The 22,273-nt window shown below is 40.4% G+C and overlaps 8 protein-coding genes across 9 annotated transcripts; 4 read left to right on the forward strand and 4 right to left on the reverse strand.

Moving 5' to 3' along the window:
* Positions 1 to 5,840: 5,840 nt before the first annotated feature.
* LOC111603749 (putative uncharacterized protein DDB_G0271606) lies at positions 5,841 to 8,117 on the forward strand (the record flags this gene model as incomplete). Its single annotated transcript, XM_023321472.2, has 4 exons — positions 5,841 to 6,728; positions 6,789 to 6,977; positions 7,051 to 7,293; positions 7,369 to 8,117. Coding segments are annotated over 4 exons (1,782 nt in total), but the record flags the coding sequence as incomplete, so codon positions are not given.
* A 1,131-nt stretch (positions 8,118 to 9,248) lies between these two features.
* LOC111603753 lies at positions 9,249 to 12,290 on the forward strand. The gene is made up of 3 exons (XM_030224564.1): positions 9,249 to 9,945; positions 10,411 to 10,830; positions 11,026 to 12,290. The coding sequence occupies exons 1-3, from the start codon at positions 9,249 to 9,251 to the stop codon at positions 12,288 to 12,290; spliced, it is 2,382 nt and encodes a 793-aa protein (XP_030080424.1).
* Positions 12,291 to 12,469: 179 nt separating this feature from the next.
* Positions 12,470 to 13,809, reverse strand: LOC111603769 (lactosylceramide 4-alpha-galactosyltransferase-like). The gene is made up of 2 exons (XM_023321503.2): positions 13,273 to 13,809; positions 12,470 to 13,215 (listed from the first exon to the last, which is right to left on the reverse strand). Exons 1-2 carry the CDS (start codon positions 13,791 to 13,793, stop codon positions 12,633 to 12,635), a joined length of 1,104 nt encoding a protein of 367 aa, XP_023177271.1. The 5' UTR covers positions 13,794 to 13,809; the 3' UTR covers positions 12,470 to 12,632.
* A 742-nt stretch (positions 13,810 to 14,551) lies between these two features.
* LOC111603754 (lactosylceramide 4-alpha-galactosyltransferase-like) lies at positions 14,552 to 17,069 on the reverse strand. 2 transcript variants are annotated; one of them, XR_002751704.2, is made up of 4 exons: positions 16,661 to 17,069; positions 15,916 to 16,553; positions 15,224 to 15,856; positions 14,552 to 15,166 (listed from the first exon to the last, which is right to left on the reverse strand). XR_002751704.2 is itself a non-coding variant. In XM_023321477.2 (4 exons), exons 3-4 carry the CDS (start codon positions 16,527 to 16,529, stop codon positions 15,274 to 15,276), a joined length of 1,197 nt encoding a protein of 398 aa, XP_023177245.1. In that variant the 5' UTR covers positions 16,530 to 16,553; positions 16,661 to 16,706; positions 16,883 to 17,069; the 3' UTR covers positions 14,553 to 15,273. The 2 variants fall into 2 exon arrangements, 1 of the variants encoding a protein (XP_023177245.1); XM_023321477.2 differs by having other exon boundaries at positions 14,553 to 15,856; positions 16,661 to 16,706; positions 16,883 to 17,069.
* Positions 17,070 to 18,832: 1,763 nt separating this feature from the next.
* On the forward strand, positions 18,833 to 19,646 carry LOC115483206 (histone H1). The gene has a single exon (XM_030224467.1). The coding sequence runs from the start codon at positions 18,891 to 18,893 to the stop codon at positions 19,638 to 19,640; it is 750 nt and encodes a 249-aa protein (XP_030080327.1). The 5' UTR covers positions 18,833 to 18,890; the 3' UTR covers positions 19,641 to 19,646.
* Positions 19,647 to 20,098: 452 nt separating this feature from the next.
* Positions 20,099 to 20,551, reverse strand: LOC115483202 (histone H2B). Its single transcript, XM_030224431.1, has one exon. The coding sequence runs from the start codon at positions 20,519 to 20,521 to the stop codon at positions 20,150 to 20,152; it is 372 nt and encodes a 123-aa protein (XP_030080291.1). The 5' UTR covers positions 20,522 to 20,551; the 3' UTR covers positions 20,099 to 20,149.
* A 180-nt stretch (positions 20,552 to 20,731) lies between these two features.
* LOC115483213 (histone H2A) lies at positions 20,732 to 21,189 on the forward strand. The gene has a single exon (XM_030224485.1). The coding sequence runs from the start codon at positions 20,767 to 20,769 to the stop codon at positions 21,139 to 21,141; it is 375 nt and encodes a 124-aa protein (XP_030080345.1). The 5' UTR covers positions 20,732 to 20,766; the 3' UTR covers positions 21,142 to 21,189.
* Positions 21,190 to 21,712: 523 nt separating this feature from the next.
* On the reverse strand, positions 21,713 to 22,134 carry LOC115483191 (histone H4). The gene has a single exon (XM_030224376.1). The coding sequence runs from the start codon at positions 22,077 to 22,079 to the stop codon at positions 21,768 to 21,770; it is 312 nt and encodes a 103-aa protein (XP_030080236.1). The 5' UTR covers positions 22,080 to 22,134; the 3' UTR covers positions 21,713 to 21,767.
* Positions 22,135 to 22,273: the final 139 nt, after the last annotated feature.

The following is a 22,273-nucleotide window of genomic DNA, read 5'->3' on the forward strand; positions in this document are numbered from 1 at the left end:
TCTACGAATTTGTGTGAGCTCACGGCTCAGTGATTGATAAATTTAGCGGCTTTTCCAGTCACGGTGTCACGTGCAATTTAATCGTCTTACGATTCCTCCTGCTTCTTTAGCCAGCATCAGTTGATAAATGAGCCGCTCGCAGAGATGTGAGATGGCTCTTCCTTTCTCTCTCTCTGTCTCTGTGCAGCTTCCTTTTGTTTGTGTCGCAAAGTTCATTCATGAACATTTTGGCTCATCGTCTGCGATGGCGACAGCAAACACCGAAAGCGATGTTATAATGTCATTTGTCATTCGATACCAGCGACGAAGGCGTTTTTCGAGCAACATTTCAAAAACGATCTACAACTAGGTATGGAAACACCGAGACATATAGATACATCTACTTCTCGTATTTGGTGCGTGCAACGCAAATGCAATGAGGCGTGTAGCTTGGGAGAGCAGTCAACATCGGTTGGGCTCCGTTTGCCCGTCTGTGTGGGTCTATGTGGGTGTATCGTTTGTCTCTGTCTAGCTTGGCTTGGCTTTTGGCTCTTTGTGCGGGTTTTCTTGTCACAATTTCATGCGTTTGCTTGCCGGCTTGCCTGGCGTGGTGTGGGAGGTTGTTAAAGTCGGCTTAGATCAGGGTTGCCAAATAGAAGCTTAAAGCTGATAGAAGTGCAAAAGTTTGAGCCTGATTGTATGCATACCCTGCAGTCAGCAAATTATTTTAAACTAAATAATTATTATATCATTGCAATTAAGTTTTTTGCAATAGCTAAAATATTCAAGGCTGTAAACAAAATATATTTATAAAGTTGTAAAAAGAAGAATCTGTATTTACTTTTGATTGTAGTTGAGGGGTAAGAAAATAGTTAACAACTTTGATTGTTGTTAATTGTTGAAAGAGATTACTCCAGTCTTAATGTTAGGTTTCTTCCAATACTTGGAGAACTGGCATTTCGAGCTTCTAGTGACCATGAAGACATACGCACACATATAGATAGCTTTAACATTAAATCGCCAACCCTGGTTGATCCTATTCGCACACGCTTGCAATTGGCTTTTTCAAGTATTGCTGTTGGCTGTTGGCTGTTGGCTGGTTAGCTGTCACTGTCGTCGCCGTGGCCGTCGCCATCTCCGTCGTGAGCTGAGCTGAGCTGAGCTTTACCTTTCATTACATATTTCATTGTCTGTGCGCGCGGTCAGTTTTGAATTGTGTTGTTAAGTAAGTGTACTTAACCCACATGACTTGTGGTTTTCTCGTCGTCGTCGACGTTGCCGTGACCGTGTTGTTTTTGTTTCTGTTGGCATTGCTTTAGCTGTTGCTGTTGCTGTTGCTGTTGCCTGTCATCACTACCAAAAAAAGCTGTCTGTCTTGCAGCCGGTGCGTGTGCTTTTTTAAAGAGATTTCTTAACCTTGAGTACAGTTTCAGCATATATACGCATTTATTTTCTCATTTTATTTATCAACGAATTTTTGTCTTATTTTGTTTAAAATTGATGCGTGTGTAGGTCTACGTATGCGTGTTTATTTCTCTTGTGGCTCTGCTCATTTCCTTAATTAAACACTTGTTTCAAGCTTCGTTGAAAAAAGTTTATTTAGATAAAAAAAACCAAGACTTCGGCAAAACATGCCGCCTGTCAGATAATTTTGAGACCTAACTAAATGGTATTAGGTACACTGAAATAAAAATCCATTGTTGATCAACAGCGATTACGTAATGACAATAATTCCTTTTATTTTTACACTCGCTCGCCAACTAAAGAGAGTATATTGGCTTCGCAAAAGATCAGCTCGTAAGAAACCAACTTATTTGTGCACTTATAAAATCAAAGAGTTCAATTCAATATATATTTTGCAACTGCGATTTTTATATTTATCTACTTAATCTATTATTAAACCTTCAACTATTTTGACCCCTCACTGATTAATATACGTATTTAAAACATTATTTAAGCAGTTCGACTCAAACGTTCTTTTTTACTTTAAGAATAATTAGCCAAGTTTGTAAAGTGGGTCAAGTGAATGGGCGAAAGATGAATAATTCTTAAAGTAGAGCAAAATGGCTAAAAACATTGAACAAAGTCAAAATGTAATCGGCCAATTTATACAAAGCGAATCCACTGATGCTAATAATGTGAGGGAATGTGCTTGACTGCATGATTTACCCTTACATAAGCCCAACACACGACTGACAATATCAGCCAAGAAACTGACGGTAATATGAAAGTCTAGTAACTGTAAAGAATAGAGAAGAAGCTTATCTTAATGATGTGTGGAAAGCGTGGAACAACTCCAGTATGAGCGAGAACAAACGACTTGTAACAAGAAGTTATACGTTGTATTTGTCAATGAAACGAGTTTTCGTTAATGGTTCTCTCTCTTTAACCTTTGGCACCTGCTATAACACTTACTCACAGGCGAGCAATTAATAATAAAGCGATTTGAACAAGTGTTCAAGCGATTGTTCGCACTGGAAAGGTGAAAGCGCAAGCCTGTTGCTCCGTGGCTTACCTTCACATATTGCTGATGTTGTTGTTGTTGTTGTTGTTGTTGGCTGAAGGAGGGAATGGCATCGAAAGTGTTGCTCAAACTTGTCTGTTGTCCCTTATACAGCCCAGCAAATGTGTCTGCTGTAAATGGTTGGGCAATAAATTTTACAATACAAATTCACAACAGCTGCCATATCATCATAGATAGGGCTGGCTCCTACACCCTTCACACAATGCCATTATAGCTATCAACCTGTCAGGTTGATGTAAAGACGCAGTTCCTGAAGCAGAGCAACAGCTGCGTTAAATAGGATTGCGCCCGCCTAAAAGTAGAAACAGGTGTGAAACGCCAAACCATCGAGAGCCGCTTCACTGCCAGAACTTGCGGCGAAACAGAAGAGTTAAAGACAAAGCCAATGGCGTGGGGTAACATTTGTAACCACTTCCCCTGTTTGCTGGCTATGCAAAAATTACAGTAAAGAAGCAAACGGCATCGCTGCCATTACGAAATAACAAAAGAATGCAGCGAGCAGACTCAGACTCAGAGGCAGGGCCTGGCCAGGCCAGGCCAGGCAGGCCGTGCAAGCGGCCAGTCTGACTGACTGTCCCTTTGTTATACTACGCTTACAAGTTGATCAAGGGTATATTCGTTTTGCATGCAGCTTATCCCTAAACTCATTTAATGCCAGCGAAATATAATTAAAGAAACTGGTTGAATTTTCGAAGTTGATATCAAAAATCTGTCATGCCTTCTTCTATCTTCAGAATACAATTACTAAAAGTTCACAGTCGGAGCTTAAAAATTAGCAAATTTATTTTCATTTCAAAAGTGTAAGGGCAAACAGTGCAGTCGCTTACACCCGATTGTTATTGGCTGGCAAATTTTGTGCTGTTGTTTGGCTTGAATTGCCCCACACATCGACTCGAGGGCCAGCGCCGCAGCATTCTGAAAGACAACTAACAAAAGACAAAGCAACTGCTGTAAATCATCGAATTACCTTAAAATAATAGCAATCGCTCTCTGACTCTCTTTGGCGTTGTTTTTCTTATTGCTGGAGCCGCGGACGAAAATGAAATTTGCCAAGAGCAAAGCGTAAAAACAATGTGAGAAGCCAACAACTTCAACTTCTCTTCTCGCTCGCAAAGCCACAAGCAGGGGGCGGCAGAGCCAGCACCAGCACCAGACTTATACATAAATACATATCCGAATACATACTTGCCTGAGTCACACACAGAGACACAGAATCCGTAGATTTTGGCCACTTGCGAAATGATGAAACCCTAAAACAAAAATATAAAGCAACAGCAAAAACTTCGTGTGTCAGTTACGCTTAATGAGCACAAATATTACTCTCATTGTTGTTGCTGTAGATTTGTTTCTTTTGATTGCCTTGTCGTGGCCTGGCTCTGAATCTGAAACTGAACCAGCCTCAGCCCCAGCCTGGGCTTGGGCTCGGGCTCTGGCCTGGGGTCGATTTCATTGAAGAAGACACTGGGGTCGGCTACGGTCGGAAATGCCAATACATGGAGCGATTTGTACTGCCCTCCCCTTCAGCCTTTCAGAGCTAGGCGTCTGCTTGTACCCAATCAAAACTGAACAAGCTGAAAAATAAACGAGTGAACCTTATGTGAACAACATTATATTAAAGCGAATACTGCTCGGGTTTGAAACGGTTTTATTTTCCAGTTTTCAATGAAAATTTAAATGGAAAACTGAAAAAAAATTAATAGGTCAATTGAAATCAATTGTAAAAAAGGTTGAAGTTTCATAAGCTTTATATTAGTTTACAGCCAATTGGAAATTATATAATAAAATACAAATTATGCAGCTGGCTGATGTTGATGGTAACTACAAACAAGGCGTTGCCTCTCATTTGTTTTCCTTCACAAAAAATTAAAATAAATTGGTGTAATTAGTAACATTTTAAAAGCGAAGTTCTGGCTAAGAAATTTCTCAGCCACAGCTACAATGTAAGTGCGAACGCACTCAATCTTCTGTGCTAGGCAAGGTGTTGAGCCGCTAAAACCTGTTTTCCATGCTGCGTGGGTGGATCTGGAGTCAAACTTGTGGGAATTCTAGTTCTAGGTACGATCATTATAGTTGTCTTTCACATTGAAGCAATAAAACAACAATAGCGAAATATGAAGGAAATATTACTTGACATTAGATGAAAGATTAAATATAGACTTTTTGTTATATTTTAACTTAAAGATAAACCTGAGAGGGCTATCCAGCTTATTGCCAAGGCTGCCAACATTCCTTCTCTACTGGATTCTCAACTGAACTTAAAGATTTAGATGTGCAATGGCTCTCTTTCTAGAAGCTAAACTAATTGGAAATAGAAAAACTTGGCAACAGCTCCACGTGGCTGAAATCATTAGCCCATACATTATGTTTTCACTTTCAAATCTAGATGAATGAGATGCAGATGGCTGATGGCAGATGGAGATAGTCATGGCCTAGCTCGGGTGCCAACTGGCTTTCAATTTCCAAACCAGAAACGGAAACCAACATTTAGTCAGCTATCAAGACCGATGCATTTGGCGTCGTTTAGTGACTGAGACAGAAACAGAGACAATAACAAGAACAATGACAGTGACAGTGACATTTCCATCGGTTGGGAGTCGTCGAAATTTACGACGCTTCGTTGCATTTAGTTGCGCACTGTGACAAGATTCGTCTAGGAAACTATTTCGCGACTCTCTGGCATTGGGCATGTGTGCGTCGTGGCGGAAAATGTGCATTTCACTTTCTATCAGCGCAGCGCAGCCTAATGACAGTTTAATTATTATACGTGGCATGTACAGAAACGACATGCGGCTGTGCCCCTTAATGTCGCATAAGTTACATTTTACAATGCTCTGATTTATAGCTTACCTTGTTTTCCTTCTCTTTTCATGCAGCCAATTGAGGTCTTTTCACTAATGCTTCGACTGTTGTATACCCAATACCACTTTGAATAATGGGTATGACAATTGCAGCAAGAGACTTGAATAGAGTCTAGCAGACATAACTTGAAATATAAATTTTATTTTCTATTTCAAATTGCTCTATAATCGAAGCTTGCATTTGTAGACTCCTTTGGGAATAGGCACAGGGCATACAGGGTACCTTCTAGTCGACTACTCACACAGAGCACGCTCTTACTTATTTGTTTATCGTTTCATTTTTGCAGTGACTACGCAACATGGCGCCGAGGGCATAGACACTTAAATCGCATAAACAATAAAAACAACAATAATAAGTGAACGAACAAGGAACCAACATTAAAATGTCTGGCAATCAACAGCAACAGCAGCAACAACAACAACAGCAACAACAACAACAACAACAGCAGCAGCAGCTACAACTACAACAAAAACAACAGCAGCAAAAGGCATTAGCAGCAGACGCAACAGCAACAACAACAACAGGAACGTCGAGTACTTTAGGCAATAATTTGATAAAAATTAATAGCGTTGACAAAATTGTACACAAAACGACAGCAGCAACAGCAGCAGCAACAGCAACAACAACAGCAATTAGTAAGCAGCAACAGCTACAACAACAATTACAGCAAAGGCGCTCATTGCTGCCAGCAGCCGCAGCAGCGCACCAAAGCGTAACAGCAACACCAACAGCAGCAGGGCAGTCGCATCAGCTGCAAACTGTGGCCACAATACATCAGCAACACTCAGCGCTGCAGCAGCAGCAACACACAGCATCGCGTCTGCCTGTACAGCAACAGCAACAGCAGCAGCAACAGCAGCAGCAGCAGCAACAGCTTATTAACAATTCTAAGGAATTACCATCAACGCGTCGCAGCTTCTATCAGCTACAGCAACAACAACAACAGCAACAACAGGCAACTCTTAAGGCAGCACATCTAAGAGCCCCCGCACACTCGATACCCCCACGATACCAGCCACCGCCGCAGCCGGGTTCAGGCGGCGGCATACTGAAGCCACACTTGCCACTGAAGTATCCGCCGGATATACCGCAGTTAACCAGCATCTATATACCCGATTCTGTGAAGCAGCAGCAACAACAACAACAGCGACAGCAGCAGCAGCAGCAGCAACAGCAGCAGCAGACGCGCCATCTGCATCAGCAGCATCAACAGTCCAGCAAGGCACAACAGGACATGCTGAAGTTTGTGCGCAAACAAGAGCAGGAACATCCGTCGCCCAGTGCCTCGGTCACGTCCAGCGTGGCCACAGGCATTCCAACGGCCAACGGCGGACGATTAACAATCGAACAGAATCGTCAACTGCAGGTAAATCGTTGACTACGTTCAAAATTAGTTTCAAATTAATGTTCGTCTGCTTTTTTAAAGTCCCTGGTAAATGAGCTCCGCGCGCTGAAGGAACAAAATCAGCGCCTGCTGGATGACAACCAGGAATTGCGCGACTTGTGTTGCTTTCTGGACGATGATCGGCAAAAGGGCCGCAAGCTGGCACGAGAATGGCAACGCTTTGGACGCTACACGGCCAGTGTCATGCGTCAAGAGGTGGCTGCCTATCAGGTGCGTTAGATGGAATATAAAATTTGAAAATCGAATAATAATCAATTGAGAAATTTATATATGAATAATACAGAATAAATTGCGTCAACTGGACGATAAGCAGCAGGAGCTAATCACCGATAACCTGGAGCTGAAGGAGCTGTGCCTGTACTTGGATGAGGAGCGTGCTCATGTTGCTGCCAATGCGCTCTGTGCTGGCTGCGGCGCGGCCACGCGTAACGCACTGCGCGACGACGGAGACGGATCGAGTTCAAGCACCAACGCGGACGAGACAATCACAGCGCTGCGCAACTATGCGGAACAAAGGCAATTGCCGGTAAGTGGTAAATCATATATAAATAATAGACTTCGTTCACTGTTTCAATCTAATGCTCGGCTAAATTCTGTGCAGGATTTGCGCAACGCCCACACGCTCAACGATCAGACTTTGCAATATGTACGCTCGCTGGAGCGGCGCATACAGCAGCTGGAGGAGGAACGCACAACGCCAACGGCTAATTTACAACAGCCACAGGCAGCAACACCACCAGCAGCACCAGCACCAGCCAAATTAGCGCCCTCGCCACACAGCACACACACACAGCAGGACATCAGTCAGGCGGTGGCTGCAGCAGCAGCGGCTGCTGCTGCCTTGCCCGAACCAATTTCTGGCCGACCGGAAGCTGTGGTTCGGGCGCTGCAAGTCTTGGAAGTAAGGGAGCAGCTGGAACGTGATCGTTTGGGCAATCTGGCGGGCTGTGCCCTCGATCAAATGGACGACGGCGAGAAGGCGCTGGTGCGAGAGATGTGCAACGTTGTCTGGCGCAAGCTGGAAGGAAGTCCGCATGGCCCCACCGCCCTAGAGCCGCTATAGGCATTCGAAAATATCCAACAACACCTACAACAAAACTTGGCTAACACACTTACTAAAACACATTGTACAAAGTTCAAACTATGACTTAAGATTAAGCGCTTTATTTAAAAAAAAAACAAAAGCAAATACTCAAAATACCTATTTTGTATAATCCTTGACTGTTATTTTTTTATATTTTACATACACTGCTAATGTTACAAATCAATCCTATCTTAAATTAACAAAACCACGTGCGGTAGCTTTAAAAAGTACTGCGTGGGCATCTCCTTAAATACAAATCAACCAATATTTCCATATATACGAGAGTTTCTCTTTTCCTATTTAGAGCTGATTTAAATTGTTGTACTTTTCTCATATATTTCATGTTGTTTGTGCAGGACGACTTAATAAGTAAGCCGTATAATCGCAATCCATTAATCAAGCTGGTATCAATTATCGTTGCTGCGGGCGTAGGCAAATTTATTTGAATCAATCTTTAGAGAAGTGAATGCTTCAGACTAAGAGAACTCTAAAAGGAATATAAAAGTAGCCAAAGACATAACTGCACAGATGCAAAAATCCATAAAAGTATTGAATAAATTGATCAAAGTGGTTAAAGAATTATATTGAAACAAAGGAAAGTCTCCCAAGATGTCTTTCCCTGTTTAAAGTGAATATTTTTAAAGCCCCAAAGAGCTGTATAAATAATCCATTGATCAAAAGTGAAAGTAAGAGATCAAACTGGTCCTAGAACTTACATATCCATTCATGATTGCAATGTTATATGAGTGTAAGGTAATCAGATGAAGAACTCTTTAAGTTGACAAATTAATGAAAACAACTAGCTATTTATTCTATTCTGTTATAATTTGAAATTTGACTATTTATAAAAAATTTAAGCAAAGTTAATAGTAGTTATTGTGTTACTATTGTTCTAGATTAGCCAAACTTATCACTTACATTCAGTTTTGCCTCGCTGAACTTGTCAGCTTTCTATGTTTAGTTTTCGCTGCTGAGAGACTTGTTTGTGCTGCTCGCACTAGTTGTTGTTGCTGCTGTTGCAAGTGTAAGTTACTCACAGAGCTGGTTAACCTGATTATGTTTGACTCTGTTTCACATTCGTTCACTAAACAGCAGACTGATAACTACAATAACAACAACAGCAACTGCCTAATGCAGCACAAATGCATGGCTAGGACTGTGTGGGCAGAAGTCAAGCAGCTGTTTACCTATACTCAAAACTTAAGGTATCGAAGAGCTTTAATTGAACTTAATTTTCTCAATTAATTTGCTAATATGGAAACATCATCAGATCACTAAGTGGCGAGAATAGAAAACAGAAACAAGCTCAGATTAAAGCAACTACTACGACAGTAACCTAAATCGAGAAGAGAGAGAGAGAGAGAGAGAGAAAGAGAGAAAAGCTGATCAGGCCAGCAATGCAGCAAATCATATATGCTGTCTTGGACAGCTGGAAGCTGGTGACCAAAGCCGAAGCTAGAGCCGGCTGCACACTTAACGTTGAGCAACGCAACACAACGCAACGCAACGGAGCGCACGCGCACGCGCAAATGCGAAACGCAGTTAAAGGAGCCAAACCATTGGCATTGGCATTGGCATTACACATGGCATGGCTAATCATTAAGGTTCTGCGCCTGCCGCGGCCAGACATGTGTAATAAAATTGTTAGCTTATTACGATGTGCGACTAAAAAGAAAGTTATTGTGTTTGCCGGACCAGCCGGTTGTTGTAAAGCTGCGGCTGCGACTGCTACTGTTTTTACCACTTGTAACCTGCTGCTGCTGTTGGTTAGCATATTCACATTGTGGCTAAACGTTCAGCTGTGTCAGGCAGCGCCCACCTTGGAGGCAGTTACTCCAGCAAATGAATCTGCCTGGCCACCCATGCATCATTATGATATCTGGAGCGCCGATTTGAAAGCCCAAGCAACTGACCAGCAGCTGCAAATGGAGCTTGAGCTAATCGATGATCGGGACGAAGCGGAGCACGCCGAACGCGAAGAACTGTTGCTGCAGCAAACATACAATCTTGGCAACAATCTGGCTGCAAGCGACGATTGGAACGATGATAATACATCTGAACATATCAAGAGCAATGGCAATCGATATTCCAAAGGTAAGTGGGTCAAGGTCAAAGACCTAGAGGAAAACCTGAAGCATAACGAAAGTGTGAGTGAGGAAACAATATAATATTTATAATAATAATAAAAATAATTATTATAAGTATACGAATAATAATAATATTAATAAGAAAAATAATTATAATAACAATAATAAAAATAAAAATAATAATAATTATAAAATTAATAAAAATAATATAATAATTATAATAACAACAATAATAATAATAATAATAATAAAATTAAAAATAATAATAATAATAATAATAATAATAATAATAATAATAATAATAATAATAATAATAATAATATTAAATTGAAGCAAAAATAATTAATAATGAGCTGATTCTCTTGAGATTACTGTCAATAGGAAGATATTTCAAGAAGTTCTTCAAATGAATTTATATGCAGTCGTTAAACGAAATAAATAATATAAAGAATAACTTTTCTGTTCTTTTCAGTAATACATTTATTTGCAGTGCCCGTGAATGGGGAGTGCTTGTCGAATGATGGTCGACGTTTGGGTAACTGTTTAAATGCATATGAATGTCGTCAGAAGGGTGGGCAGGCCAAAGGCGATTGCGCCATGAGCTTTGGCGTGTGCTGCGTTTTCGTTGCCACTTGCAACGGCACGATCAACAGCAACCTGACGTATATTGTGTCACCAGAGTTTCCCAGTTTCATGCCTAGCAACTTCACTGGCTGCCAGCTGAAGGTCAAGGTGATGCGTCACGACGTTAGTCAGCTACGTCTGGATCTCTACCATTTCTCGCTGAGCCAGCCCAATCGACGCACCGGTGTCTGCGATGGAGACATCTTCAATATCAGCGGTGGCCCCAGTGGACCTCTAACGCTCTGTGGCCAAAACAATGGACAGCATTGTGAGTACAGCAGATGCCATACGAAATTTTTCAATAAGTAAGTGTACTCCAGTTGGGAGTGCCCAAGCAGACAAGCCCAAGAGTAATACAATTCTATCTGGGACCGGTCAGTCGTTCTTCTGTCTGTTACATACATTATTAGATTGTCCTGAATATATTATCTATTTCTTTTCATTTCAAATATATTGTCTTTAGTATACTATGATGTGGGCTCTCGACCCTTGCCGCGTCAATCAACGCTATATGGAAGTCTTCGACCCCCTTCTAGTGGCAACATTAGTGAAGTTAACGACAACAGCGATCTGGAACAGCTCATTGAGATCAATATAAATGTGAGCACACGTTTTCTGCCCACACGATTGTGGGAGATTCGGGTCACGCAAATACCCTTTAGTCAGCGTGCTCCGGCAGGATGTTTGCAGTATCATACCGGTGTCGAAGGTATTATACAGACTTTTAATTATGCCGACAATGGGAGGCATTTGGCCAACCAGCATTACCGGATCTGTGTGCGCCAGGAGTCCGATATGTGCTCTATTATATATCAGCCCTGCGATGAGCAATCCTTTCGCATTGGTGGCGGCGGCAGTGGTGGCTCCTTCATATCCACAATGAACAATGCGGCTAGTAGTGCTAGCACCTCATCAAATGCTGTACAGACGCAGATGTCATCCACGGCAGCAACTACAGCTACCAGAACTACTACACCGACCAGAGCAGCTACGACTACCATTAAGCCAAATCTGGAGCAAATCATTAATAATTTAGTCAACTGCACCAGCACTGAGGCGCCAATGTCAAGCAATCCCGGCACAACAGCAGCAGCTGGCGCTGTTGCCAGCGGAGGTAGCAGCACAGCAGCCATGACAACAGCAATGCCTTTACGTTCCAGCATTATGCCAGCCATGGGCGAAAGCACGGCTGCAACTGAGACGCCGTCATCCTCAGCCTCGCCCGCTAACGACGATGCCGAGGGTTCTGGTTGGAATGAAGACGACAACTTTTTCTTCTTCTCCAAAGGGGACGATGTCAGCAATGACGTGACTACGTCGCAACCTGGCGTCTCGAGGCGTCCAAGGCCAGTGGGCGATGAAACATCGTCAGGTGGCTTCGATCTATTGGGCTTCTTGCGCAATGCTCTAGACTTGCGCCTCAGGCATCTCCAAGAGCGCCGGCGTCGCCAGTCACGTCAATTCTTTAGCACCTGCACGGATCGCATAACCATGCCCTGCATCATTGAGGATTTTATTGGCACGGGCTACGGTCCTTTGCCGGGCTGTGAGCCGGTCCACTGTGGCGCCCAATTTTGCTCCTCCGGTGTTTGGCCCTGTCGCATCGAGAGTACAGTCACTCCATTCTACATTGGAGTGCATTTTGGTGATGGCAGCGCCGCCGGCAAGGGAAGTGCAGAGGACAACATAGGTGCCTGCCTGCGCTACAGCCAGGTGCGGTGCATCTAAGCTGCCCTTGGCTTCCTTTCACCAAACTCTTATTTCGTTTTAGAAAATGTACATATTGAATTAACTCTATTGACTTATTGTACTGCCCTTCTGTTCTTTTGCACAATTAAAGAAAGAGTGCTATTTCTACAATGGCCAATTTACAATGTCCAATTGGTCAATTTACGTTTACTTAGTTATCATATAGAAGAACTTCAGTTCGGACTGATCGATCGATCGTATGGCAGCTAAATCATATTACAATGGCTGTTAAGCTATAAAACATTTATGCAAATATTTAGCAATTCGCAAACATAAAACAAAGCTTAAAGAAATCGCACTTGGCTATAATTACAATTGCTATTAAAAATATAATCCTGCTGCAGCATATGCTTTAGGACAGTTTTGTTCTGCAAACTTGCCATATGCAGTCGGTGAGCCGACCTTAATCTTTAGTTGCTTAGAGATATTATTCCACACATGCACCAACAACGAATGTTTCGTGAGTTGCAGCGCTTGCTGCAAGTATTCCGGCTGAAAGAAGTAGCGCCAATGAGCAGAGTGAACTGCATAAAAGGCCGTGTCATCAAACACATGGAATCCATGGCAGCGTTTCCGATCATTTAGTAACAAAGAAATGTTCTTTGTGCCACAAAATTTTTGCGCTACGCGTGTAATTACACCTGGTCCATTGTAGCCCCACAAAGTTCCATTAAAGTTGTGCTGAAAATCAAATAGGCAATACTCGGCGAACTTGTGGCCAAAGCCAATTGGCTCCATGCCCATAACTCCATTAGCCAAGCTTCTCAGACTTTCGGCGCCTGCAAAATTCCCAGGCACGTTCTCCATGCTGCGTAGGAGAACAACGTCCATGTCCAAGTAGATACCACCATAGCGGTAGAGGCTTATTAGCCGAAGCAGATCCGAGATGTGATTAGCCGGATATCTAAATCAAAGAAAGAAATTTAGTGAATTACATAGTGGATATTAAGTTTTATCTTACTTCGATTCGAATAGGTCGCCCTCTTTAACCCACTCCTCGATAGGTGTTCCCTCCACATAGCGCCAAACATTTAATTGACGAAGATGCACATTCTTATAACTCAAAATCGCGTCGATTATCGGTGACTGCCGCCGGCTGCTGTTGTCAGGATACCGATAGATCGGACCAATGAATAAAATGAACACTTCGAAATTTGGATTATGGAAAGCTGCTGATTCAATGGCACAAGCCTGACGCGCCGTCAGCTGTAGCATGTTGCTTTTCATATCCGAAATATTCTTCGTTACGCGAGTGGTCTCCAGGAAAAAAATGCTGCGTCCAGGCTTCGGTTGATGTTCCGCCAGCAGCACATCGTCAAGCGGCCTTGGCATCTCCTTAACATGGACTCGCTTATACATTCTTAAATACGCCATAGCCTTAGCCGCGTTCTTTTGATATGTGTACGTTAAGAGTATGCCACCCAAAACTAAAACAATAAGCACTGAAAACAATCTCGAACGCAGCGTCAAAAGAGACGTCATCTTGATGGCACTAGCCCTATGCAAATACTGACAGCAAATCATCAAGCAATTTGCGTATCCAATTGAAATTATATTTGATTTAACAAAGCGCTCTGGCGCCTCACTTTTAACATGTTTTAAGTAAAAAGAAAAAACCATTTATAATGCGATTTAACCCGCCTGTACAACTGCTGATTACCCCTCCAGATAAACTCTAGAAAAGTCTCTTTCAATTGGCAACAACTCGAAGGCAAGGAAACAATACCCAACAATGTAAAATAGATTTAGAAAATAAAGGAAGGAAACCCATTGACGTCTCAGGATCTAAACGGGTAAGAATATTTCTTAAACATGACTTCGATTTAGATTTCTTTTCATTATCATATTATATGATAATATTTTGCTATTATGATTTTTGGTATATACCAATTTGTTGAAAAAAGTTAGTGTTGATCTATCTATCTACTATCTAGTAGACTAGTGCAAGCTGCAGTACTCTTACCTGTTATTAAATTCTATAATTAAACATCCTCATGACGGGCATGATGTTGGGGAAATCAATAAAATTCACGCAAATACCAAAGTCTTTATTTTTACATTGATCATTGTAATTTTGCAATTTTTGAATATACACAGAAATTCACAGATTGATATACTTGCGCTATTTTACTTATAAAGGTTTTGTATACATTCATAGAAAAACTACAGAAACGACAGCATCTCAGTTGTGAAATTATTTGAACTATAAGTACAGATTCGAATATAAAAGATTTCTTGTTTACTATTGGAATGAAATTTTAATGTATAATCTAGTCACATATTCCATTTGATGGGACAGTCAAAAAATATGATACATTTGAATATCCTTGCAAATTGTATAATTATGTTTTGTATTCCTAAAGTATGGACACAGGACATATTTGAATATGTGTATATATAAGTTGAAATCGGTTGAAATCGAATTGAGATTCGGGATAGACAAGGGCCAAAACGCAGCACCAATGCCAGCATTATGAAATAGCACTGATATTAAACGAAAGCAATTAAAATTGAGGTTCGTAAAATAATTAACTTATCAATCAGAAGCTCGAAAAAATGTCTGAAAGTCTCATTTATAAAATGTTTATATGTCAAATGTCACTAAAAAGAACCTGATTGACTAAAGTACACGTCTCTCAAAGGCAGCGCACATTTCAAGAAATCCGCTTGATAATAAAGATTTCAAATTAGCCAGAAATCGAAAATGATAGCATGATGTGTTTGCAATGATATTCTGTCTTTGGCAAGCCGAAGATGCATGAGTATATAGACAATTTAGATGCATTTCACATTTCTATAAATACTGACAACGCAGTTTTGTTTATGTTTTCTTGTGTTTGTTATTCATTTTGGTGCTAAGTAAATGACTCTTTGCTAACAAATATTTTTATAACAAATTGAACTTAACTTACCTAATTCTGCCTAACTCTTTGGTAATGTTGAACTGTAAGTTAATGGCTCTCTAGAAATAGTCACCGGCTGCCGCATACGCTCTGGGACAATGCTGCTCCGCATACTTACCATAGGCGGTACTCGAGCCAACCTTGATGGCCAACTGTTTGGAGTGCTTGTTCCATACATGCACCAGAAACGAATCTTTCGTGTGGGCCAGCGTCTGTTCGAGCAGCTGTGGCTCGAAGAAATGCCGCCAGTGTTTCCAGGGTACAGCATAAAAAGCATTGCGATCGAATACCTTGAAGCCAAGGCAACGCTTTCGATCCTCCAGCATAAGTGCAATGTCCTTTGTGTCACAAATCTTTTGGGCAACTCGCGTTATAACACCAGGTCCATTGTTACCCCAATCACTGCCATCGAAATTCTTTTGAAAATCTTGTAAGCACGCCTCGGCAATCTCATGACCGAATCCAGTTGGTGCCAGACTCATGACACCAGCAGCCAAATGAGTATTTGATTCGGCACCAGTATAGTTGGGCGGTACATCCTCCATGCTGCGCAGCATAACCACATCCATGTCCAAATAGATACCTCCATACCGATAAAGCGTTAGAAATCTCAAGAAGTCCGATATATGCGAGAAGAGATAGCTGAAAAGACGGCACATTTAAATAAATTAATTCATGAAATACAGATTAGGACCACTCACCTTGAGCGAAACAAACGTCCATCCTTTAGCCACTCTTCAATGGGCGTGCCAGCTGCATAGCGCCACAGATTCAATTGTCGTAGATGTACATTTTTGTAGCTAAGAATTGCATCGATAATCGGCTGATGGCGCTGGTTGCCACTGCTGCCGCTGGCACTGCTGCTGCTGCTATTGCCATAATGTCGATAGGTGGGACCAGCAAATAGAACAAAAACTTGAAAATTCGGATTATGCAATGCAGCGGACTCAATGGCACAAGCCTGCCGAGCCGTCAACTGCAACATATTGTACTGCGAATCAGGACGCTGCCGTTTGCGTTTGGGCCTATGACAGCTGGTCTCATGAAAGAATATGCTGCGTCCAGGTATTGGCATTGGCTCTGTTGATAGGACATCTTCCAAAATTCTTGGTATTTGCGCATTGCCATCTGCCAATGGACCACTAGAAGCCGACTCCGCCTGCTCACTCTCAATGAAGCAGAGCTGTACATTTGTTTGCCATCTATAGGTAAGCAGTATGCCGACTAAAAGCAGAAGAATAAGTCCCAGGAACAGCATTCGCAGCCGTCCATTGTGCAGAAAACGCGCTAACAACAGGGGCAAGCGTAGTAACATGACGAACGGGTGATACACACCTACCTAAACACACACACACACACGCACAGTGCGGAATACAAAAAAAATTAAAATACATGAAACTCTGATTTATTGTAAATATGTTGCCATCCGCGTTGTTAAGTACTTACTTAATATTTATTTAAACAAGCTCTTTCCGTTATCATTATTACACATCTGCACAAACAACAAATATAAAGAATAAATAATAGGCATATATGATGATGCGAGCTCGCAATTTCATAAAACTAGCTAATTGTTGCGCTTAGTTTCGTAAATAATGTTGAATCTTTAGTCGTAAATATATGTAGGTTTGGACGAGAAATATATTTCTATAGCTCAAAATTAATTACTTTTAACAATTAAGCATTTAAAGCCTATCAAACAGAGCCGAATGAGTAAGTTATTCGATATGAGCACTTAGAAATGTATGCTAATAATTGTTTAGCTCAATACACGCAGATAAGGTACGTCTGCACGTCTTTGCTGTTTAGCAAAATAATTAAATTTCCTGCACATTGTCATTATATTACTTATATATTTAAATATTTAACAAATACAACTAGTCTAACAATGCCAAATGAGTAAAATCTTTGAGCTCTGCTGTTATCGATACAACTTCGCGATGAGTATAACATTTGACTATCGATAACAGACATGTATCGCATATTACGGTCACCCTAAAGAGCGCGGCTATACACGTACGATTCAGTTTCAAGAACATCTAGCCGAAAAGCAAATTGCGCAACCGTCATCTCGAAGGTTTGAATAGCAATAGCGTCGGCATCTTCGGCAATGATATTTTCAACTCCATAGACACTATGCAGAAAATCAACAAAAGTAAATAAAAATCGATACGTCCCAAGATTAATACAAAACTGTAATAGGATAAATACATTAGTATGGAATTCCTACTAAATAATATAATATAAATAAGCACCAATAGATTGACCAAATGCTATCCCAAAAATAAGTTTATCCTCCTCTAAGCCCAATAATTGAGTTGAACTTATCTCACAGTGTCTCACACTTTCATAAACAAGCAGAAGATATCTCAATTTACTGTCTAAAAATAATAAAATCCAAATCCTTGATATATGTATATGTAAGTCCGCATCAGCAAACAAATGAAACACAAATGAAAACATTACATACTTCTAACAACTCTAGCAGCAAAATAAAATACAAATTGAAAATGTTTATTCTTATACGTCTGAAGTTTCTGTACGCCAGATGGTAGCTTGAGCCAGAGACTTTCTTTCTAGACGACGTTCACAGGAAAACTTCGAAGTCCTTAGTGCAGGCAAAAAACGTTAATAAAGCCCCATCAAGTTAAAATCTTAAAGCCACAAATAAAAAGTTTTCAAAAAAAAATACCTCAAAAAAACTCAAAATGAAAGAATCGCTTCAGATAAACAGCTATAAATATATATATATTTTTTAACTTGATTTTTGCTTGGGTGTGCTTGCCAATTTTGAATGATATAAGTCCATATAATTTTGCTTATAAAATTATATTATAAATCTAAACAGTTAGATTTTAAGAAATGAAATGAGAATTATTACTCACGAAATTTAAAATGAATAGACACACTTATAGAACACTAAAAGACAAAGAATGCAAACTTTTTATTGTTTCGTATTGGATTTTTTATTCCGGCTAAATTTGAAATTTATTAATATTTATTAAAAGTATTACAAAAAAGAAATTTAAAAACAAGCAAGCATTCAAGCTAGGTGAAATATTTAAGTGTATACTATGTAATGTTTGTGTAGTATTATATTTTTATAAACTTTTGCTGGGCACGAGAAAATTCTTTGTTCCCAAACCTTTGTTTTCTGCATGTATATTAAAATAAATCTGCTTTTAACTGATAGAAAGATATAAGGAATGTTCATATTAATAGTTGAATTTGACAAAAAAAATTAATGAATTATTATCTGTCAACATAATTTGTTAACATTTTCATTATTATTTAATTAAAAATGCGATTTTTCCAAGATATCTTATTTTGCTATCATACAAAGTCAAACTTTAGATGGAAATTAAAAATCGTTAAATCATATTTAACAAACTGAGAACTTATTTTTTCAATTTTTCAAACATTTTGGAATATGTTCAATAAACTATTTAGTTTAAATTCCATGTATAAACTGTTCAAAAAGATAAATCAATAAAATGGTAATTGTAAACTTCTGTGTAACGAACGTTCAATAGCAAAAACATTCTCGCTTAGCCTTCCTCCTCGATTCTCACTGAAACGGGTGACCAAAATGCCATGCCGCAGCTGGCAAATTTCGATTAAACAAAAACGTTGCATTTGTTTTTATAGTGAAGAAGTAAAGAAGTGCTGAATAAAAATGTCTGATTCCGTTGTTGCAGTATCTGCGTCTCCCGTGACTCCCCAAACAGCCTCAGCTGAGAAGAAGGTAGCTGCTAAAAAGCCAGCATCCGCATCCGCATCGAAGGCAAAGAAAACAACGGCTCCTCCAACACACCCACCAACTCAGCAGATGGTGGACGCATCGATACAAAATTTAAAGGAACGTGGTGGCTCATCCCTTTTGGCTATAAAGAAATATATCAGTGCCACTTACAAGTGCGATGCCCAAAAACTAGCCCCATTCATTAAGAAGTACCTGAAGAATTCAGTTGCGAATGGAAAGTTGATTCAAACAAAGGGCAAGGGTGCATCTGGTTCGTTTAAGTTGTCTGCATCTTCCAAAAAGGAGCCTAAGCCTAAGGTGTCCTCTGTAGAGAAGAAATCCAAGAAGGTAACTTCGTCGGCAGCAGCAGCTAAAAAGAAAACTATATCTGCTACCAAGAAACCAAAGGGTGTCGCTGATAAGAAGTTGTCGAAGGCTGTGGTGACCAAAAAGAGTGTTGACAAGAAGAAAGCTGAAAAAGCGAAGGCCAAAGATGCAAAGAAAGTTGGTACTATTAAAGCCAAGCCCACAACAGCAAAGGCAAAGTCAAGCGCAGCAAAGCCAAAAACTCCCAAACCTAAGACCACCAGTGCTAAGCCTAAGAAGGTTGTCGCGGCTGCGTCGCCAAAAAAAGCTGCTGCCAAGAAGCCAAAGGCAAAAACTGCGTCTGCAACAAAGAAGTAATTTCACATCGAAATATACTCTTCAGAGAGAGTATGAACAAATTTCAAAACTATGAAATTTGCTATTAAACAAAGTCCTTTTCAGGACTACAATTTTATATATCCAAGAGAAAAAAAAATATTTTTCTACCTGTATCTTTCTTGTTGCTGTTAAAAGTAATATAAAAAGAAACGGATCCTATTTAGTCAGCAGCAATATTTGAAATATATTCGATGTTAATTTCTGTTTTCGTCAAATAGTTTTTACGTGTCCAACTTTATCATAATAAAAACGTAGGAAATTGTAGTGGGATATTTGTGGAGTAACGATAATTTTATAGTTTTTCTTGAATAGCAAGCAAATATATTTGCTTCAGTAAGTTTTATACAATAAGAATTAAAGGTAATCTATTCAGAATCAGAATCAGAAATTTTGTTAGCATGGAAATATTTCATATTCTTTGAAAAAAGATTTGTGGCCCTGAAAAGGGCCTTTTGCTTTTGGGTGTTCTGCATACATCAAGCTAAGATTTACTTGGAGCTAGTGTACTTGGTAACTGCCTTTGTTCCTTCACTGACAGCGTGCTTGGCCAACTCTCCGGGCAACAGAAGACGGACTGCAGTTTGGATTTCCCGACTGGTAATCGTAGAACGTTTGTTGTAGTGGGCCAAACGAGAGGCTTCAGCAGCAATACGCTCAAAAATGTCGTTCACAAAGCTATTCATGATGCTCATGGCCTTTGACGAGATTCCAGTGTCAGGATGGACCTGCTTTAGCACTTTGTAAATGTAGATGGCGTAGCTTTCCTTCCTCTTACGCTTCTTCTTCTTATCATTCTTGGTAATATTCTTCTGGGCTTTGCCAGCCTTTTTGGCTGCCTTTCCACTTGTCTTAGGCGGCATGATTGTTATTATCCACTCAAGTTCACTTTAACTCACTTCACAAATGTTTGACAGAAGCACACAAATTGCTTAACATTTATAGGTTTTTTTGTACAACGTTTTCATGTTTGCGAACAGCACAACTCACCCTCGTTTACCTGAAAAAGTAGGTAGTGAAAAAAGTATAAGTTGTCATATTGTTGAGAGGGCTGGGCATTCGATACTTGTTTGTGCAGTGTTAAAGTGAAAAAAAAAGAATTTAAGAAATGTCTGGCCGTGGTAAAGGTGGAAAAGTTAAGGGAAAGGCAAAGTCGCGTTCGAACCGCGCTGGCCTTCAGTTCCCCGTTGGTCGTATTCACCGTCTTCTTCGCAAAGGCAACTATGCCGAGCGTGTTGGTGCCGGTGCTCCAGTGTACTTGGCGGCTGTTATGGAATACTTGGCCGCTGAAGTTTTGGAGTTGGCTGGTAATGCAGCCCGCGATAACAAGAAAACCAGAATTATCCCTCGCCATCTGCAATTGGCCATCCGCAACGATGAGGAGTTGAATAAACTGCTTTCAGGCGTCACTATTGCCCAGGGCGGTGTGTTGCCTAACATCCAAGCAGTTTTGTTGCCCAAGAAGACCGAAAAGAAGGCTTAAATTACTAATAACGAATTTACGCAAATCGAAACCAAACGTCCTTTTCAGGACGACCAATTTATACAAAAGAGATGACTTTTTTCATACGTAAACATTCTAAATAATATGTATATGATAAGAATAAATAAAGGGAAAATTTACAGATGGTAGACGCTGAGAAAAGTACAGTCATCGCCATTCATTTAGTCATTTAGTGTTTCTGTTCCATATTCCAAAGGTTTCAAATATGTTGAGCTGAAATATTGCTAATATTGCTGATATGTAAACTATAAATTTGGCAATGTACCCTTGAAATACACGCGAGTTTTCACCGCAGCTTAGCTAAGATTTCTGTAACATCGAATTCTTATTCGAATATGAAATATGCACAATACTTCTTTTTGATAGCTTCAAATTTTTCATAAATGTCGAAACCAAATGGTTTAACTAGACGGAATTAATTCAATTTCTCGATCATTTCGTAGCCAATACTGAACATCAGCTAAATATATGCCCAATACCGATTTGGTTTGCGAAAAATGTATATTGAATTTTATATTTTCAAGCTCTTTTAGGGAAACATGTTGGTGGTCCTGAAAAGGACCGATTGGTGCGAGTGTAAGTTGCTTTTTATACTTTCTTCTTTCCTAACCGCCAAAGCCGTACAGTGTGCGACCTTGCCTTTTCAGCGCATAGACAACATCCATGGCTGTGACTGTCTTCCTCTTGGCGTGTTCGGTGTATGTGACAGCATCACGAATAACATTTTCCAAAAAGACCTTAAGAACGCCACGAGTTTCTTCATAGATAAGTCCAGAGATTCGCTTCACGCCACCACGACGAGCTAAACGACGGATAGCTGGCTTCGTGATACCCTGGATATTATCACGCAACACTTTGCGATGACGCTTTGCACCTCCTTTACCCAAGCCTTTGCCACCTTTACCACGACCAGTCATTTTTCACTTTTTACTTTTTAATGAACACTTCACGAATGTCAGAAACAAACTAATGTCTGCATCGTTACATCCACTTCTATTTATACCGAGAAACCCGAAAACACGAGGGAGCACACAAATGCTTGCATCCCTCTCACACACTACCCTCTCAACTTGTAGAGTAGAGCGCATAGCATTTAACATGAGTAACGAAT

This window comes from Drosophila hydei, unplaced genomic scaffold, assembly GCF_003285905.1.
Source record: "Drosophila hydei strain 15085-1641.00,03,60 unplaced genomic scaffold, DhydRS2 tig00008114-arrow-pilon, whole genome shotgun sequence".
Classification (NCBI taxonomy): Eukaryota; Metazoa; Arthropoda; class Insecta; order Diptera; family Drosophilidae; genus Drosophila; species Drosophila hydei.

Excerpts from the sequence above, each read along its gene's own strand:
- LOC115483206 (XM_030224467.1), top strand. The coding sequence starts at position 18,891 with ATGTCTGATTCCGTTGTTGCAGTATCTGCGTCTCCCGTGACTCCCCAA.
- LOC115483202 (XM_030224431.1), bottom strand. The coding sequence starts at position 20,521 with ATGCCGCCTAAGACAAGTGGAAAGGCAGCCAAAAAGGCTGGCAAAGCC.
- LOC111603769 (XM_023321503.2), bottom strand. The coding sequence starts at position 13,793 with ATGACGTCTCTTTTGACGCTGCGTTCGAGATTGTTTTCAGTGCTTATT. Across the intron at positions 13,216-13,272 it reads GGCGACCTATTCGAATCGAA|ATATCCGGCTAATCACATCT; the intron begins GTAAGATAAAAC and ends TCTTTGATTTAG.
- LOC115483213 (XM_030224485.1), top strand. The coding sequence starts at position 20,767 with ATGTCTGGCCGTGGTAAAGGTGGAAAAGTTAAGGGAAAGGCAAAGTCG.
- LOC111603753 (XM_030224564.1), top strand. The coding sequence starts at position 9,249 with ATGCAGCAAATCATATATGCTGTCTTGGACAGCTGGAAGCTGGTGACC. Across the intron at positions 9,946-10,410 it reads TGGCAATCGATATTCCAAAG|TAATACATTTATTTGCAGTG; the intron begins GTAAGTGGGTCA and ends TGTTCTTTTCAG. Across the intron at positions 10,831-11,025 it reads CCAAAACAATGGACAGCATT|TATACTATGATGTGGGCTCT; the intron begins GTGAGTACAGCA and ends TATTGTCTTTAG.
- LOC111603754 (XM_023321477.2), bottom strand. The coding sequence starts at position 16,529 with ATGTTACTACGCTTGCCCCTGTTGTTAGCGCGTTTTCTGCACAATGGA. Across the intron at positions 15,857-15,915 it reads GGACGTTTGTTTCGCTCAAG|CTATCTCTTCTCGCATATAT; the intron begins GTGAGTGGTCCT and ends CCGTCTTTTCAG.
- LOC115483191 (XM_030224376.1), bottom strand. The coding sequence starts at position 22,079 with ATGACTGGTCGTGGTAAAGGTGGCAAAGGCTTGGGTAAAGGAGGTGCA.